The sequence below is a fragment of the Malus sylvestris genome, chromosome 4, assembly GCF_916048215.2.
Source record: "Malus sylvestris chromosome 4, drMalSylv7.2, whole genome shotgun sequence".
NCBI lineage: Eukaryota > Viridiplantae > Streptophyta > Magnoliopsida > Rosales > Rosaceae > Malus > Malus sylvestris.
Window position 1 is genome coordinate 28842177 of NC_062263.1, and position 19176 is coordinate 28861352.

At 37.8% G+C, this 19176-nt stretch overlaps 2 protein-coding genes across 3 annotated transcripts; one reads left to right on the top strand and one right to left on the bottom strand.

The window, feature by feature from the left end:
- The first annotated feature begins 464 nt into the window (after positions 1 to 464).
- Positions 465 to 2079, top strand: LOC126619153 (late embryogenesis abundant protein D-34-like). The gene is made up of 3 exons (XM_050287433.1): positions 465 to 897; positions 1247 to 1543; positions 1644 to 2079. Exons 1-3 carry the CDS (start codon positions 568 to 570, stop codon positions 1818 to 1820), a joined length of 804 nt encoding a protein of 267 aa, XP_050143390.1. The 5' UTR covers positions 465 to 567; the 3' UTR covers positions 1821 to 2079.
- Positions 2080 to 2652: 573 nt separating this feature from the next.
- On the bottom strand, positions 2653 to 18340 carry LOC126619152 (uncharacterized). 2 transcript variants are annotated; one of them, XM_050287432.1, is made up of 44 exons: positions 18055 to 18340; positions 17490 to 17675; positions 17311 to 17400; positions 15806 to 15879; positions 15504 to 15659; positions 15141 to 15258; positions 14824 to 14879; positions 14307 to 14361; positions 14132 to 14188; positions 13948 to 14049; positions 13382 to 13462; positions 13208 to 13260; positions 12661 to 12730; positions 12060 to 12123; positions 11379 to 11527; positions 11176 to 11303; positions 11032 to 11089; positions 10728 to 10825; positions 10335 to 10419; positions 10157 to 10222; positions 10021 to 10080; positions 9525 to 9611; positions 8916 to 9102; positions 8732 to 8775; positions 8524 to 8652; positions 8292 to 8423; positions 8129 to 8181; positions 7986 to 8034; positions 7659 to 7717; positions 7390 to 7529; positions 7130 to 7296; positions 6870 to 6998; positions 6702 to 6787; positions 6389 to 6504; positions 6180 to 6292; positions 5819 to 5942; positions 5542 to 5663; positions 5186 to 5372; positions 4883 to 5108; positions 4077 to 4404; positions 3758 to 3897; positions 3467 to 3591; positions 3150 to 3354; positions 2653 to 3013 (listed from the first exon to the last, which is right to left on the bottom strand). In XM_050287432.1, exons 1-44 carry the CDS (start codon positions 18157 to 18159, stop codon positions 2893 to 2895), a joined length of 4980 nt encoding a protein of 1659 aa, XP_050143389.1. In that variant the 5' UTR covers positions 18160 to 18340; the 3' UTR covers positions 2653 to 2892. The 2 variants fall into 2 exon arrangements, with proteins under 2 accessions (XP_050143389.1, XP_050143388.1); XM_050287431.1 differs by having other exon boundaries at positions 10335 to 10422.
- Positions 18341 to 19176: the final 836 nt, after the last annotated feature.

A 19176-nucleotide genomic window follows, 5' to 3' on the forward strand; every position in this document is an offset into this window, starting at 1 on the left:
ATTTGTGTGAAGTGAATCTACTGAATGAGTTAATGTGATTGTCAGATCCAATTTGCGTAATTTAGATTGTCTGATCGTTAGACTTCAAGTAATTAGAATCGAAAAGTTATATTGGATACCATTCTACTTGATATAAGTCCAATATGTATTACACAACTTACAGATCGTATAAAAACGTTTTACCATCTACGTAATTAGGTTGTCCTAAAACAAAATTTCTCCGCCCATGTCCTAAACAGCTCAAGGTAGTTCGTACTTGGAACGAGTCATCATCTCTTCTTCTCAATGCCATTTGCTTCCACCTTAACATACATAAGCACTTCCAAACCAACAAATTTCACCTAAGAACTCGCCAAGTACTCGCGAACACTCTCGTGCTGTCCACCCAGAATCCCGCCACGTTCCACCTCCATAGCATCTACGTGTCCGAATGTTGAATCTCTCCCCATGCACGTACGCCAAAAGCCCCCCTCCCCCTTCTTCTCCATGCTTTTCTCGTACCCTCTTACCCAAATATCAAATATTTCACAAAAATAAAATAAAAAAACAGTAATTTTGATCTGAAAAATGAGCCAAGAACAGTCGCGAAGGCCTGAAGATCAGAAGGAGCCGGTGAAATATGGGGACGTGTTTCCCGGCGTTCAGGGAGCTGAGCTGGCGGAGAAGGTGGTGACGCCCAAGGACGCTGCCATAATGCAGGCGGCGGAAAATGCTGTGCTGGGGCATACCCTCAAGGGTGGTGCTGCCTCAATCATGCAGTCCGCCGCCACGGAGAATGAGAAGGCGGGTGTTGTGGGTTCAAGTGACGTGAATGCGGATGTTGTGGGAGACGGGGTTAGCGTTAAGGAGGCTGATCTTCCGGGACGCCGTATAATATCAGAGTCGATCGGTGGGCAGGTTCAATATATTTCTAGCATATAAAATGTTTATTACATGCATACAATATTTGAGTTCTAGCTAAAAACTCATGTACTTGTTAGTTTTACATGTATTTTTTCAAAATTTTATTTGATTTTGATGTGTTCTTCTTTTATTCTATTCCTTGTTGATTGATTCTAGGGTCCGAATTCAAATCAAAGGAAAGTAGATCATGAAAAGCAAAGGAATAAAATTCTAGAAAAATATTGTCAAAATCCTTATGTTTGTGAGTGTATTGATTTATTTTTCATTTTGTTTTGGTTGCACTTGGAGACATGAATATATAATACACGCATATGCGTTCATGTTTGTTCTCTGTGAATGGTAGGTTGTGGGGCAATACAGCCAGCGAGCTCCTTTGGCAGCACCAAACACTATTCAACCAGTCGGTGGCTCTGCCGGTCAAATCACCATTGGTGAGGCCCTCGAGGCCACGGCTATGACAGCCGGACAGAAGCCGGTGGAGTATAGCGATGCAGCCGCAATTCAGGCGGCAGAGGTTAGAGCAACCCGCCGTACCAACATAGTACCCGGTGGTGTGGCAGCAGCCGCTCAGTCGGCCGCAACCCTCAATGCTCGGGCTACAAAGGACGAGGAGAAGACTAAACTGGCCGACATTCTTGCGGTATAAGGTTAACTACAGCAAATTCAATAATAATTTGATCACGTTGTTTCCAAAAGTACGTACGTGTGACACTTGATATATTGTGTCTGTGTGATTGTAGGATGCAACTTCAAAGTTACCGGCAGACAAACCGGCAACACGTCGTGATGCTGAGGGAGTGACGGGAGCGGAAATGCGAAACGATCCATTCCTGACTACGCACCCGACTGGAGTGGCGGCTTCGGTGGCGGCAGCTGCTAGGCTGAACGAGAATAACAGCAACGAAGGGCTAAAATAGTTCGCATATGTGAGTCTAGAAGTATCATCAGATACGTATATCAGTATATGCAGGCTGCCCGGGTTGTGTTGTCACTTACAGTAGCCGCCATAGCCGTGTTTTTCGAGTCTGAAAACGTTTGTTATCTTCCAAACAGATGTCCTCTTCCGTTGGGGGGTATGAATATGGTGAATAAAGGACCCAGAGCGTGTACCAATATTAATGTACGAGAGTTTGTATTTGTAGCTTACTTTTGCACTCGAGTTCTCGAGTTTGATTCTTCCTGGACACCACTTGTTCAAAAATAAAATGGAAAGAAGAAGATATTTGAAAGTGGATCGACTGAGGTATATATGAAGAAGTGGAACTTGGTGACAAGTGAGAAGAACAAACAAGTCTTTGCCGATCACCCTTTCACTCACTCTTCCACTTATTTGTGTTTAGGAACGCACAGAATTTTTTAGTAAAAATGCAAGGAATACTGAAAAGGCAGTTTAAGCTCTTTATATAAGCACAGAACTCTAGTTTTTTCGCGGGAAGTAGTTTACGTGCTTTTGAAATGCAAATTCTTTTTTTTTAAAACGCTTTTAATCATTTTAAAAGCACTTTCAAACGGGTTATAAAAATCGAATCCAGATGGATCTGGTTCCTTCCCTCTCCCATTTTCTGTTTAAGCAAGCACACTTTTTATAAACCTGTCAAGTGCTCTTTCAGTTTTCTTCTTGATTAAAAGTTCGTGCGGGGTTTGCCAGTTCTATTTTTCATTAAAATTTTGTGCCAGTTTTATTTTTGATTAAAAGTTTGTGCCGGATCGCCTCGTGCACAAATGTGAAAAATGAAGTTCTGAATCGCATGAACCTATAAACTTTAAATCCATATTAATTTGAAACCATACTTGCACAAAGAATTGGAAGTTTGATTCCTATGAACTTCTCACCTAAGGTACCTGTTTTGTTTACACAACAAAATCGACAGAATGTACAAACTTTACACGAACCCAAAAGCTGGAGGATGAAACAATTCCTCACAAAACCACCTGTAAAAATAATTCAAACAAAAATTCAAACTTTTGATCGTGGAGGCGAGCTCAGGACTATGGTGTCCTTGGAACAAATTCTTCCGGATTTTGCCCGTTTATGGAAGTTCTGTCGAGACCCAATTCTTTGGAGATCAGTCTGAATAAGACTTGCACGGACCCTCTTATTCTTGCTTCTCTGTTCAACAAAAGGATAAAGAACAACGAGTGACCGGTGAGCACACCGATCTACGGTACCATGGAATACGAAGAATTCTATGTATTTATATGGTTACGCTTTGTATCTCAACGATGTATACCAATATAACTCTCACCTTGATACTACGAGCTCGGAAAATGAGGGAAATAGCACAAGCAGATGCGGGCGTATGTCGTGATTCTTTTCATTTTCTAGGGCACTTTTCAAATGTGCCTTCAAGGGAAGAACGGATGCAGTATCTGAATGAATTATCAGACGAGCCAACTCTTCAAGAACGTAAATAATTTCTTCAAGTCTTGCAGCCGGCAATGGGCGTCCACCTGCAGATATGCAAAGACATGGTAATACAAGATATTATCTTTCTAGTTTTTTTTAACAAGTGATAGTATAGGATGATACGGCTAAGGTGGGTATATAAGAGTCAAGACGCACCTAAGTCGTTCTCGTCAATTAGAAATCTGCTCAAGATGTATTCGCATCTGGTTATCAGTACCATGACTGCAATTTTGCTCACTTCGGATCTCGCTGAATTCCAATCATGGGATTTGTTGTCGTAACTGCGTGCATAATATACTGTGAGACTATATTCTATCAAATGTAAAGTGGACACAAAACGGGTTTAGACATTATTAACATTATGTTCCCACCGTCTTGGATAAACTAGAACGGGAAGTAAAATAGTAATAGCTTCTGTAAATCAATACTCACACATTAGGACATTACCTGCTCAAGGAGAATAGCTTCTGTAAACATTTCAAGGAAAATCTGCTGCAGTGGGAAGGCATAAGTTCCACAAAATCCACAGGTAAGGAACAAGTACGTGATGCGCATCGGTCCAAGGTGGAAACTAGACGATGCAAAATCTGTCAAAATAAGAGATTTTATATCTTAAAAACAAATAAAATAGAAGTTGACAAGAAAAGCTTCTAAGCTATCTCCGTTTCACACGGCCCCAGATTAGTGGTCCAAGACCAAACATGTAAATGTTAGACTTCCTCCTTTTACAATTTACTCTCAGGATTATGGCTGGTGAGAAACTTACATCGGAAGGTGCATCGATAGGTGACTTTAGAATCCTGTCTCCGAGTACGTCTAAGACGATCATCTCAAGGGACTCATCAGCTTTTACATCCACAGTTGAGAAAGAATCATCAGAGGGAAGAGCTCGTCCACAGTAACCCACAAGGAATACTTCATAAACATCGGCAACTTCCTTCCATATACGTGTTCTTGCAGGCTTACTAGCACCTGAATCTAGTCCAGAATTTATAGCCGATTTGCTGGCATCATCAACCAGAATACGGTTGAAGCCTTCAACAGCTAATCTCCAAAGAGCACCATCTGGATTGTCTCTTCTTGTAGTCATACACCTAACAAGAAAGACTATGCTGTTATTTCCTAGTTAAAAAGAGTATAAACCTTCTAAACTGAAAAGAAGAGAGTTTAATCGTAAAACAAACAAAATTGGCAATTGCAGATACAATAAGGATGAAGGGTTACTGAACTTCTAAGCAATCTCGAAAGTTCAAGTAATTTTAACCTGAGCAGTTGTGTCACTTAAGAGTCTATGAAGCAGAACCGCTCTAAAATTCCCTATTGATCAATATATTAGATAACTAGGTATCATAATCTGAAGAAACCTTTTATCTTCACCTACAACTAGAATACTTAAACAGTCCCTCAGAACTGTAAGTGCATACGTTTCTCAACTTTGCTCTTCTTATTGTGTTTCATATAACAACTTAAACGCCAGTATCCAATGATTATTTATTTCAGTTCATCACAACATATTCTCAAAAAAGTTTAGTTGTGGTACAACAAAGAATTAGAACAAAGAACTGTCAGTACCTCCCAAGACTTTGAATAATTTCAGAATACAAGATATACTTTTGAACTGCTGGGGCCTGTAGAAAAAGATCGACCAGCAGGGGAACAAGCTTTTCTGCAAACATATAATTGGGGATGCCTGCTGTTACAGATGTCTTTAATCCAGAACTTGGAGAACGTTCTACTCTGCTTGAAGATATGGAAGATGTCCCATTAGGAATTTCACGTTTTATTCTCACGTGATCGTCTGCAAAAAGAAGTTTTTATTTTCTTCAGTTATTGTTGACAATCAAAGGTATGGGGGGAGACAAGCTGATTGTATACCTGGAACTTGGTCACTAGTGCTGGCTTCCTCTGCGCCATCTTCCTCCTTTTGTACAGAAGAATGTAATCTTGGCAGATATTGCAAAAAATCCCGAAGAAGAATAAGCCACATGGAAGAAATGAGCTCTGTTGGACGTAACATCGGAAGGATCTCCAGCACAGAACGTAATACAAGTGGAACATGTCCCTAGAGAAAAGTGATAGATTCCATGTCACGAACTCATACACAAATTTCAAGTGTGATGAGTTGCACTTTATACATTATGAAAGAGCAGCAGTGACTTCAAATAAACAGCTCAAAACACTGGGGAGAAAACGAGAGTAAGATAAGAAGAGCAAGTTGAAATTTCACTTACAAACTCAGTGTCACAATTATCGTTGCCAATTATGGCTTGTTTAACAGCTGAATCTATGACTGCAAGCAACTGCTGATACAAATTATCGTCAAACATCCTCTGGGCTTGCACATAAAGTTCCCCTGTTAGAAGTTCAAACAAGTTGCACGTCAATAGATGATTCACTTAATCAGAAGGAACGAGTCAGACAATACAAATGCTAAACATTAAAGCCATTAAGTACACCAAATGACGAGGAAAAAAACAATAAGATAGTCATTTTAATTTAAATCATTACCGAGACTGTGCAAAATCTCCTGCTTCACCTTGATAGCTGCATTACCACTCAGGTTTGTTGACTTTTGGAGAACAACCTCGTAGGCATCAAGAACTGATTCAAGGTAAGGCCTTGGCAGGTTCCCCTGATTGACACCAATATATTATTTGATGATATCTTTTATTGTAGAAGGGAAGGACCGCAATATTAATTTGTAATTTTGTAATTCATTTTACAAGTTTAAATGACCTTGTCCGTCTAGTTATGTTCTGTAGTTTTAATCTTTCAGAAAAATAACAGCCAGCATAGGAAAGATAAAATGCGAGGACAAAATTCTAATTCACAAATGTATGAGCATTCTAGCTTTTTCAACTTTAATCACCTTAGAAGAATGAGAAAGAACGGGTGTCAGTAAACAATTTATTGCAGCAATAGCAACCTCTTTGCTACCATTTAAAATGCTGTTCTTGACAAATAAAAGCAAAGACTCCCATCCTGCCATAGGTAAAACATCAAGTGTGAATTTGTGAGACTGACACTCAATATTGGAAATAACAATGCCAGATACATCATAAATCCATTGTAACCTACCTGACCAAAAGTTGTTTAAGCTTCTAAGAAAAGGAAAGAATGAACGTAATATACGTGCTATGCCTCCAAGCACTAGTACAAGTGTTTCATCCCACTGTTTCTGAGCTGTGTTGCGACTGCAATTTCATTCAATACAAGAGTTGTATGATCGAATAACAGAACAGTTTAGGAGAAGAAGCACAACAGATTCTATCTATTCTTTATTGATAATTTATAGTTATCTTCTCTATCGCCAACTTTTTTTTTTTTTTTACAAAGTAAAGAAAAAGGAGCAGCAGAAAGGAGAACAATATTTAGTCACTAACTTACATACCTATGATGTATGAGCATATGAACGGCCTTTCCTCCTCGAGTTCCGAGTTCTTTCCCATGCCATTCATCTTTTGATGAAGTCTCAGCCTAAAAACAAACAATTCAAATCATGACTTCGCAATAGTACACAAAATCTCTTGATACGTCTTTGAAAACCACTTCAACAAACCATGTGAGAAGCACGATCTAGTGTAGGAAAAATGTAATTCCAAAGGCAATCCTCCCACATGCTTTTCGAAAGTTTTTGCCCATGACTTCCAAGTGTCTGAAAAAGTGTCCTGATCGCTGAATTTCTAACCTGGATACAAGTTCACATTCTTTGAGATTTGTATAAGCAGTGTACACATTAGTTATAATACCAGATCCAAATTGAGAAAATATTGGCATAGATTGAAGAGAACATTGATTAAACAACACATGCTTTCCTACCTCTGGCCTTTCATCAGCTCCAAGCTTCTGAAGTAACGAGAAAGCAGAGAAAAGCAACCTGTCACGATCAACTACATTTAACAAGGGAGCTTGGTCATTTACATTGTCTGATACATCGGATGCTTGTTCTTTTGGCTTTTCACCATCCAATTGCACATCAGAAATCCCTGTAATGTTTGAAAACACTGTAAATAAATTTTATGCACGAGTATACAACCAAAGAAAATTTATGACTAACTGGTCAAAAATGGTAAAGTAACCTGTTTCCTTTTCCTCTCCAATCCCATGCATCAGACCTTTGGCTATAAAGTCGGTTGTTGTCCATAAAAGGCCTATCGCTGTCAAGCTTATATTCAGTTCTGTCTTTTGAGCACTGTATGCTCCAGTCACATCTACACATCTGCAACATGGATGTATTGCTCAGATAATCCAATAGGTTTCTAAATTGGTTAATTATGATTATTTGTAAAACCTGTGCATAAGTGTGTGTGCAGGTGTGAGTAATAAATGCTGAAGTCTGGATCCTTACACAGGAAGGCAGTCGGCAGGTATAGCTGAAAGTCCATCATTCATAATCACACGTAGGCTCTACAAGAAAACACAAAAGCGAAATTGGATCTAAATAACTCACAAGACCATCAACCTATAAAGACATGTTATTTCAAAAGGTGTATTGTGCTGACAAAAGCGTAAGCTGCTTTCAAAAACAGTAGGAACTTGATAGAGTCCTATCTTCAACATCAGTTAATGGGTAATTTTATGTAAGCATATAGATTTTGGTGTACGCGTGTGGCCAAAAGAAAGTCACAATATACTATGCATTTCGTTTCCCCAAACTTCACATCTTTTTGCTAACCTGAAAGGCCAGAGTAACAAGTTCCTTCTCTGAAGAATCCGCTACAGACCTTTACAAAATAAATAAACAGAGGATCAGCCCCTACAGATCAAACCGCAAACAGAACAGGTGACCAGAAACAAATAGTTAAATTTGAGGCAAACCTCAACAGTTCAAGAATATCCGGCCAACTGTAGTGCAATTTCTCCCCATGCCTCTGAAAAAAAAAAATTAGTGAAGTCAGTGAGAAGACATTATGAACAAAGGCTGATAACAAGGACATATACGAACGAAAACTTGAAATGGTTTATTGTTATTACATTTTACCTCTAAAACATGCAGAAGAATTTTCAAAGATCCAGCACGTAATTCAACACTTTGAGTAGATAAATAAAGAACCCTTAGTGGCGATATGACAGCACATTCAAGTGATCCCAACTGTGTAAGTCCAGTTTCCATCTATGGAGGTATGCCAATAAATAAGCAGTGTCAATTCTTAATTTCACTAGAATAGAGTTTCCAACCATAAGGAAGTAAAAGTTCTCAGATAAGTTCTCACATTCTGAGATGCTCTAGATCTGGTTGTTGTGCTGTCCTGGAACTGGTCTGAACCTAAAACAGCACATATCGATTCATCTAATGCATCAAGGGCCATATTACGTAAATGCTGGTTAGACTTATCTGCAAGCTGTAAGATTCACATGTTGTCAAGAAGAATGTAAATTGTGCAAGACTGTACATTGTAAGAAAACATTTAGCATGATCACCTCAAGAAAGTGGCTAACGACTTGATCCCACAATGGCTCCACTCCTGCAATAACGTAAAGAAATACAAAATTAATCCAATTACAGAATCTGAATTCAAACCAATAACACATTTCATATACAAACACTGAAAGGAAAATTCATTTTATTATAACTATTATCTGCAAATTCACTGGCATTACATACTGTGTAGATTATTGACAAGGATGGATATTATTCTCTCCACTGAAAAGTTTATGTTGTCAACTTTTTGACTTGATGTGGGTACGGTACCACTTGTAATCCCAGCCATGCATTGCTGTGACAGTTGGCATAGGGCAGAAAGAAGGGACTTTACTGCAGATATGTGCATTAGTGCTGAGCTCTCGAACAGCTTTGCAAAATGGAGAAAAGCATAAAGTCAGAGCATGCATAAACACATACATGTAAATATGTTTATATAATACATATGCACAACAATATAACAATTAAGCTTAACGGTCCATACAGTTCTCTATAAAATAAAAATAAAAAAGGGACTTGCAGTAATTAATCAAAAATCAAATTTTCAATTTCAAAAATAAAAAATATAAGAAATATAAGACATCGAGAATCTTTTGTAAGTGTTCTGAAATTGCTCAAGGTCAGGTTACAGAACACTACATTGTACTTTTACATTCTAGAACACAGGTCCCATAATTTCACTAAATGAGAAAAAAAGATAGAAAAACTTGAAATTGGTCTACAAATGAATCCTCAGATGGTTTTCAGAATACGTACACCATTCATTAGGCTATCAAATATTTCTCAGTTTACCTGAGAATTCAAAGAAGAAAGAATGTTTAAGTCGCTGGATTGACCAGATGATTCCCTTGTAAGCTTAGGCACACCCGTGGACACCTCCTGACAAATCAAAACTAACATATTTAACAGCTTACATCAGGGAGTTAACATAACAGCATATCAGATCAGTGATTAACACATTATTAAACCAAAACAAAGAATTGTAACTAGAATTGTATAGCTGCTTGGCTGTTACGTATTGGTGCACTTCTGTTCCTTTGGCTGTGCGGATCTCTTTGCTTTTTGGAATACAGATCTATAGGTTTAAAACCATGAAAGTCCCAAATGCTTCTTTATATCAAACATGCATCTATTTCATATTTAATTGTCAAACACATAAAGACTAATTAATTTCAAAAAGAGATGCATTGGCTCAAAACCAACAAACCAACCATTGTTCCAGGGTAGACAATTATTTTGAAAACAAATTGAACAGCTTTGAGTGTGAATAAACATTTGTGGAAATTACCTGCGTGGTGGCATGTGGTGAATGGATTGCTCGGTCCAGAGCTGCTAGTGTTTCTAATACCTACATTAATTGCAGAAACAATAAGAGAATGATTTCTAGGTTTTCAAGGACGAATATGAAAGTACACCCGACGTACCAAGACCCAGGATGGACCCAATACATTATGTAGTCGATGAGCAATGTTGAAGAGAGTTCTTAAAGCCTGAATGAAAAGAGAGCAAACTGAATTCAAAATGTATATCAAACATTTTTTAATACAGATGCTACGAAATTGAAAATAAATTTTATTTGATAATCTGCAGAACCTATAATACCTGGACATTCTTGGGAGTAAGAACAACGCTTTCCCTTTGATCAACTAATAGTTCAAAGCGTTTTGACCCAGGTGATTGTACAGCACTGCTGCAATCAAAATGTAAACCCCGAAGTTCAACACTGTCAGGTTCCTAACCAAGACTGGATATAACTTGACACAGGAAACCTAAACTAGAAAATCAAGGCATAAATAGAAACAAATAAGGCAAAAATGATAATAAGACTTTTTAACCATGATATTGCAAAAAAGAAAAGGAAAATAAATAAATATGGTATAATGGGAGAAAGTTTTAGCAGTCCTTTTACACCAAGATGAAATAAATTATAGCATTTGCAAACAAATTTGGATTTGATAGAGATTCGATAACAATAGGATAAATACAAATCAATACCTCCTTCTTTCTGATTCAATGGGAAAATTGATCGTAAATTTGCAAAGGGATGCAAGAAAAGAATTCAAAGGTTCTACGGCACGAAGAACCCCGCATGCCTGTATTGTCAATGTCATGAAACAAACCATCGCTTTATCATATTTTAGAAAAAATGGAGTTATCCTGAAAGATAAACTTGATATTGTATGCATGTTAAAAGCAGCAAAACAAAAATCCATCACTTGAAAAAACATTGAAGGGAGTGAAAGATGCTGAAAATAGCCCAAGATAAAATGCTGAGTTAGTAAGTTAAAGTTTCAGTTACCTGGGTAAAGGCTTGATATCCCTTCAGTATTTCCAACACAATAGCCTCTCCTTGTGACCTTCATAGTCAGCTTAAAGTTAGTTATAACTAATAAGAAATTAAGTATTATTTGAATCTATACATGTTTTAGTAGAGAAGTCCAACCTTGACAAAATAAAGGACAATGCATCTAGTATAGTCAACCATAATGAATCAACCATTGAGAGGCAGAGAATAGAAGTATTTCCAGAACACTTCGCAGGTGGGTCATAATCATGTCTGGGGGATTCAATCTGGTAGACAGGACAGTGTCATGTAATATGTTACTCTAAGACCATTAGAATGAAAGAAATAAGGTAAATAAATACCTCCCCAGAATCTACTGCTTCATCCGTCAGTGTAGCCACAGTAAAGACAATACCCAGAAGGCCTTCAACTGCCAATGTTATCGAATGAGCTTCACTGGCAACCAAGACCGCAGCATTGGATGCATCGTTATCAAGGCTCCACTCAATTCCTGCATGAACTGAATCTCGTCACCTACTGTGTGGATCAAGGAACAGAACAACAAATGATAATTGATGAACCCCACGTCGAAAGGTGCAATGCCATTCTAGGTTTTTGTCTTGATATTTATCTCAGGTATGAGAGAACTTTAGTCTTTGACAACCCTAACTATGAGAAAAATATCCGCTCATATTAATTTCTAGAAAGTGGTAAAATACACTTGTAATATCATTTGATAGAAAACAGAAAAGATTGTCTAAATATGAAAGAGAAATGCACAGTCAAAGATTACGAGCTGTACACTGAAATCAACCTTCAACCAGAAAAGACTGAAAATAAAAGCCAACACAAAAGTTCTTTTGTTTACATTTATACTCATCAAGGATTGTCTAGAGACCTTAGATACAATGGGAAAGACATGATTTTCATGGAACACGATGGTTTTTGTTTCACTCGTATAACCAAAGAAAACCATAGCTATCCTTGCATTTTCTGGTTAATTTCAATTCAAATGTTAAAAATAGAACCTAGTAAGTGATTACCTTTAGCTTTGCTGTTAAACATCCCTGCAACAGCTGCCAGGCTCTCATCACTAGTCTCTTGAAACTGAAGCAGTTAGATTTCTCTTAGCCAAGGGAACAAATGTACCAAGATGGTCAAAATATATAATCTACATTATAGTAGGGACGACAAGCACAAAAACCGTCTACATTATGAAATTACGTCTCCAAACAGAAAAACGTGCCTTATTCTAGTAAAAACAATAAAGATTGTTCACATCTAATTGAGGATAGATGCAAGCTGACAAGATAGAGCACTGAAAGCTCCAGAGTAACCTCACTACAAACAAATTACTAACAAGATCTGATATGCATCCCTCGGGAGTTGCAAGTTTCAGGAATAGACCATTCCCATAACTGTAGGAATGAAAATATAAACTTTGCATGTAGATGTCTGGGGTCTCTATCAACATATGGCATGCCGTCAAAATTATTATACAAATGAAATGTCTTCCTTGATACACTAACACATAGGACTACAGTATGGAGTCCAATCAATCCATCTCATGACATACCAACAGATTCATATGCCACCCATAATGGCTAATAACATAATATGACGAGGGAGAGTATAATATCTTGCCTGTACACTTGAAACAACTCTAGCAAGAGCTTTGACCATGCCCTCCACAACATTGGTGTTCTTCGGATGCCTACGACGATGAGGAAAGGAAGTTATTGCAAGGGTTTTGAAAAACCTCAATTCTTTTAGAACATTCCGTAAGAAACAATTTTATTCCAAAAAAGAAACAAAAAGACCATTATGATATATATATATTCCCCCAGAATATCAATACGTTTCAGTTTACGAAAAGTAATAGGGCAGTTCTTGCCTCATGACCAACTAGTAGGAAATTCCAATTGACCACTAACATGGCATGAAATTAATTGGCATAAATTGATGAAAGTACCACATTCCCAATATTAAACAAATATTGGTGACAACAATTTAATGTGGTGTCCCCTACTTTCGCAGCTTCATGCCAAAAAACACATGTACTGTCAACAATTAGAAGGTCCACTTGACTTGCCATTGCTACATTAGACACGTTCTCATTCTAAACAAAGATCTCATCTAGTCTTTTATCATACTAAAAATCAGAAAATACAGAATGTGAATGCAAGCTTACATATCAAAATTTCGGAAAAGAATCCGCAATGTCCTTGCGTCCACACAAAAGCCCTGTCAGATTCCACCACACATGATCATGACAAACTACTTGCATAGTACTAAGGGATCACTCAGTATCCCAAAACATACGTAAGACACAATATACATAGATATTCTGCAATGTCAAAATTACCCTCAGGATCTCAAGAACAAGAATACGATGCCACAATGGCAGATCAAGAAATGTGGCCTTCACCAACATACTAAGGAAAACCTGCAATTCAACAAATAAGTAAAATAAACAAAAGAAATTGCATGAGGGAAACAATAACATATTGAGTCATTAGTTGTAGAAGATTGAGAGGTACCGCAGGAAATTTTTACTGAGAAGGAAATAATAGAAAAACTATGCTCCAGATAAATGACAGTCTTGAATCACTTAATTTTTTTTCTCCTAAACAAATGGCACTTTGAAACCTTCTAATGATCTATAGTGAGGACAGAATTAGGAAAGATTTACCTGTGGAAACTAAACATAAAAAAACATGGAAGATTGTTTCAACTGACAAGTGTAAATAATAGATACATATTTGGTTCCCAAATTTTTCCAATTGAATTAAAGACTGAATTTAATATAACTTTTTACCAGAACTTCAATAATAAGGGGTATTTATTCAGTTTAACTATTAATGTGTTGACTTTCTTAAAGTTTCACCGCCGTGTCATTTCCTGGTTAAAACAATCATATGCAGAACACACCTCACATTCTGTGATAAGGGATGAACTGTATAGCCTGATAATATGGGCAACTGATCGCAAGACCAAACGACGAAAAGAAGGCTCTCCTGCTTCCCCTTCAATCTGAATCAACATTAAACATATTTAAGGGGGAAAAAGGTAAGCAACTGATACATTGCACTGCATGTTACATAAATAAAACTACCTCAGCATTGGTACGAAGTGAAGTCATTAGAAGTGAACATATCTGGTGGCGCAGAACCTGTTGGGTTACCAAGCAATATTTTCAACTATGAAATTTTACTAGCAAATGCATCCAATAATTAAAATTTTGTTTTTTGAAAAAGGAATGTACTTGTACAACAAACTCTAAAAATCACCTGCTCATAAGGAAGCAGGGTTCTGAAAACAGCCACATAATTGGACAAAACAAACCTGGGGAATACAATTAAATTCAGACAAAGATATAATGAAATCATAATATTCTTTGAGAATCAGAAACTTGCATCTGCTAGCATATTTTGTTGCACTTGTATAGCAATGTAAGCAATCTAATACCGAAATTTCACAGGATCATACTAGGGATAGCTCTTCTATTAGATCTTTAGTGGAGGCCAATAAGAGTAATGAAGTACCAAAAAGTTTATGGGAAACTCCTTGATTAGAAAATCTCATTGGTGAGTCAGATGTGTTCAAGTAACTTTTCGAACACAGCTGACCAATTACGCCAACAAGAAATACACATCTTCATAGTTATATGTTTCACTAATATTGAATAAGTATGATTTCAAATCACATGAGAACAGGAAAGAACACCCACTGGATAAATAATAATTTGGAGTCTGGACAGATTTATCCACTACTATAATGAAAGATGCAAGCAACAATATTTCTTACTCCAGTATATCAAGTGCAAAGGACCGCTGAAGAGAGCCCACTCGTAACCAAATTGCCTGTCAATAAAGGGGGGAAAATTCTTTAAAAAACCTGCTTATACAATGTTATCATGATCGATAACTGCACATATATCTACTCTCTTTTTTAATAAGAACTGAATATACATACATACATATATATATATATATGAAATTGAAAAATAGGAAACCAACACAATCAACAATAATTTCTAAAATCCCTAAAACTGCAAACACCACTTAGAAAGATCAACTTAAGCTCCTAATGAAACATTATACTAGCTTCAAATCAGCACATACAGATCCACCTGCAGCAAGAGCTGTCAGGTCTTCAAGCAGACGAAGTCCAAGCTTTCCAGCTTTAGTTAAGGTCTCCCTCATCAATGCTGACCGTCCAGAAAGAGATTTATCCAATGACCTGTTGATGTTTGGATTTATTAAAAGAGGTCGAATACGGAAATCAAATGTGAGACCATGCCAGTAAGCAGGTCTATGACCCTACATCTACAAACTGCCCCTTTCCAACCATTACCATTCTAGATGGGAGATATGGAGAAAGTACACTTTGCAGACATCACTTAAAGCAATTGCTAAAAACATAAATGAGAGTCATTGATGCGAAAAAAAGTTGCAGAGCAGTAAGCATTTACAAATATTACATACTCTGAAAGATTGATACTGGAACTAACATCGCCACTAACTAGACTGGTGCGAGAGATGTAACCTCCAGAACTTAGCTTGCCAGCAGGAAGAGTCTCAGCGCAAATCACATGATCAAAAATCAGTGCTACGGCTTGCCTGAAAGTAGCTGCAGCAGTACTGGAAATCTTCCATGTTAAAAGATATCTCAGATTGAAAAGTGGGATAAAATACATGCAATTAAAAGAAGAAATCAAGAGAATAATAAAAGAAAACAAGTCATAAATCAACCAGCAAGTAATAGCATCCAATAATAATTAACTTACTTCCGTACGCTATCCGAGGACCGGTTGTTTTCAAGCAGCCGAAGGCAGATACCAAGAGCTTGAGCCATATTGTCCTGCATATTATAAAACAATCAAGAATACAATATGCACCACCACTATTCAAAACAGAAGATAATAACAATTCAATAACAAAATGGAAAATAAAGCTGAGGTAATGGAAGAAGTGAAGTATTTTTCTAATAATATGGCCAGAAATATCTCTCAGTGCCCATTCATTGTATGCATTACCAAATCCAGTAGAAAATTTCAAACTACAAACTATTTCGAGTAAGTACATGGACCAACACCCAATAAGACGTTAGTAAGTAGTAGTAAGTACTCAAGGAGAAATTAGTAATGTGGAATGACTTTTCTCATTCCTGTGAGTTATAGAGTTAGTTATCCTTTATCATCCCTGGTATTACTCCTCTCTATGAGATGTGGGATCGATCCGCCCTTCCTGTTTCTACATCTTTTTGGATGATAAGACATGCCTATCCATGTTTTCTCCAGTTGCTGACAGAATGGTATGAACAAATAAAAGTCATTGGATTTGGTAGTCTCCATTGACTTCTCTCTTTTCCCCTTTGCATATGTTCCTAAATGGGTGTGCGCCCCCAAGGGCCGGCCTCCCACTCCCTTATGCAGCATTTATTAGCTTGGCTGAGTTGGGTGGATCATGCAATAAGTCTCTCTCGACTCTCCTGCTGTCTCTACAATTTTGTAGAATATATGAAGTCTCATTTATGGATTCATCTGGTGGCCAAGCCCTCGTACACTTTTTCTACCTAAAGATTTGTCTCAGACGCTTCGATCACTGAATTAGACCCTAGCACATGTGTTTAAGTTTGCTGATTCCTCTCAATGAAATTTGCCGTGTTGCACTAAGTTACTTACGGATGTATGCATGCAATCCGGGAACACTTTGGGGTGAACACCCATCCGAACAAGTAGGGTCAATAGTTCAGGCAAGTAGTAAGAAGCAGGAAGCATATGAAGCAGCAGTAGGAGCAAGAGCGGTCCGCAAAGCAGCTGGTTGAAGCATGGCAAGGGGAGAATACTTTTTTTGAATGTTGAATGGGAACTGGGAAAGGAACTGCTAATGGCAGATCTGGATGAGATGATTGTATATCAGATTATATAACCCTACTTTTTTCACTGGCATGTCTGATATTATAATTATTGCATAATGACTTCGCTGGTAAGTATTTTGAGTAACCAGGATGAGCGTGTGCATTCCCAAGTAAGGTGGATTTGACTATGTTTAAATTTCAAATTAAAGCATGCCATTTGTTATTACTTCCACACTAGCAAATATTGCATGGTATATTAAAAAGCTTGGCTTGCACATCACATTTAACATTTTTTTCCTTACTGTCCCACTGAGTCAATCTACTTCAAAGGATAAAGTAAGCTACAGTATATCCTATGAACTACTGCCCCAGCATAGGATGAAAACCCCGCTCGTATTAGTAAGACATAATTATGTAACAACTGCTTCTTACCTCAGTCTCGGGATGTAAAGGTGACTGCAATATGATTAACACAGTCTGCAGGGTCTTAAGTTGAACACTTTCGTCAGCCATTTCTGCATGCTGTGGAAGCAAAAATAATAAATTTAAGATTTAAGGTAATGGGATTAACTTAATGAGCAAAAAAAAAAATACTCTTAACATGAACTTACATCCTTCAGTGTAGAAAGAATCTCATTCAGGGCTGACGGAGCCACAGCGTCGTGAGATATTAGCTTTTGTAAGCACGAAAGTCCGATAACACTCAGCTTCACAGTTTTAACCTCACAAGCCATCAAAAAGATTCGCAGTATGTCCTCATTCTGCGCAATCTCACTGGGACTCGACAAATTACGAAGCTGCAAGTTTTACATCAACAAATAAATAGACAAACATTGCTAATTCCATTCAATAATAACCCAAATCCATTACTTAATAACCTAATTTTACTCCTAACAAAATAATTATCTTCCCTAACTAGCTAACACCAGATACCGTTTCAGCTTCAATTTTGAAAAACAGTAATTAATCAACTCCATTGCTATATTTTCCACAGTAACTATTTCAGCTGCAGCATCCAACAATTACAAAGCCATTAACTTCAGTAACTATTTCAGTAAAGCTTTTAACTTTCCATTTCCTCTGAGTTAAGCAAGCATTTGAATTTTCACCAATTACATTACACGCATACATTCTCACACATACAAGCATTAATAACAAGAGTTTGGAGACTCAGACCTTGATAATTGCGTGCTCAGCGCCGTCCTTGACGGCGGGGTAGCGACGGCGGGCTTCGGCGGAAAGCGCGCGAAGATCCGACTCCAAAACCGCCATGAAAGCCATCGCCGGATAGAGTTCTTCGGCGGAGCAACGGAATTACGGCGTCGTGGATTAGTCAGTGTGAGATCGCGGTCGGAGGATTGAGGAAATGGGAGAGAAAAGCATCGAGATCGGAGAGCTGAGAGAGGTGCTGGTAATGGCAGTAGTGGATCTTGGCGAGCGAGCGAAAAGAGAGTCGTTCGTTAAGCTGGTGAGGTTTGGGTACGTTAGGACAAGCGGGAGCTGTTGGACTTGACCAACGAGATGGGCTGCTGGGAATGGTAGTCTTAGCCCATTACTTGAAACGCTTAGGAGGCCTTTGTTATAAGTACCCAACTCGAATTTTGTTCGTGTAATTAAGGGTTCGTTTGAAGAAAGTTTTTTTGTAAAGCAGTTTTGGACCAGACAATGAGCAACTTAATTTCGTATCAAATTCGTCATTAACGAGATTCGAACCTAAAACCTCTCACTTACAAGTGAAGAAGAATATCACCAGACCATAATACTGAATGACTATTCAATTTGGATTTTGAAGCACTTCCAAGTAGGCCCAAGGAAAGAGAATAGAAATATGTAGCCCTTCCTCTATTCGAAATTTTTTTTGTTCTTGCCACCTATCCACATGAATTGTTTAACCAACGTCATCAAAACATGGTACTGTCATAATTTGGTTCTACATAAGAAGCGTCCCAATCTCTCTCCTTCTCTCACTCTCTCCTCCTTTTTACATCGAATCACCTAGACAAAGGGGTAGGTGAGGGTGGTCATGTTGGGTTGGGGTGCAATGAAGTTATTGTTGGTCTAGTTCAGAGAGTTCGAGGATACAAGATAAACCATTAAGATGGGAAGTTGACGTCCTAAGACCTAAATGCATTGCGCATTTGTATCTCTTTGAATATTTGTGATTATACTAGATGAGCAATGAACTCCAATTCAATGTACATGAAAGCAACAACATTATAAAGACAACATTTATACAATAAGAGGAGAAACGATGAAGTTAAGAATCGATTAACTTGTGTGGGAACAAAGTGAGGTGGC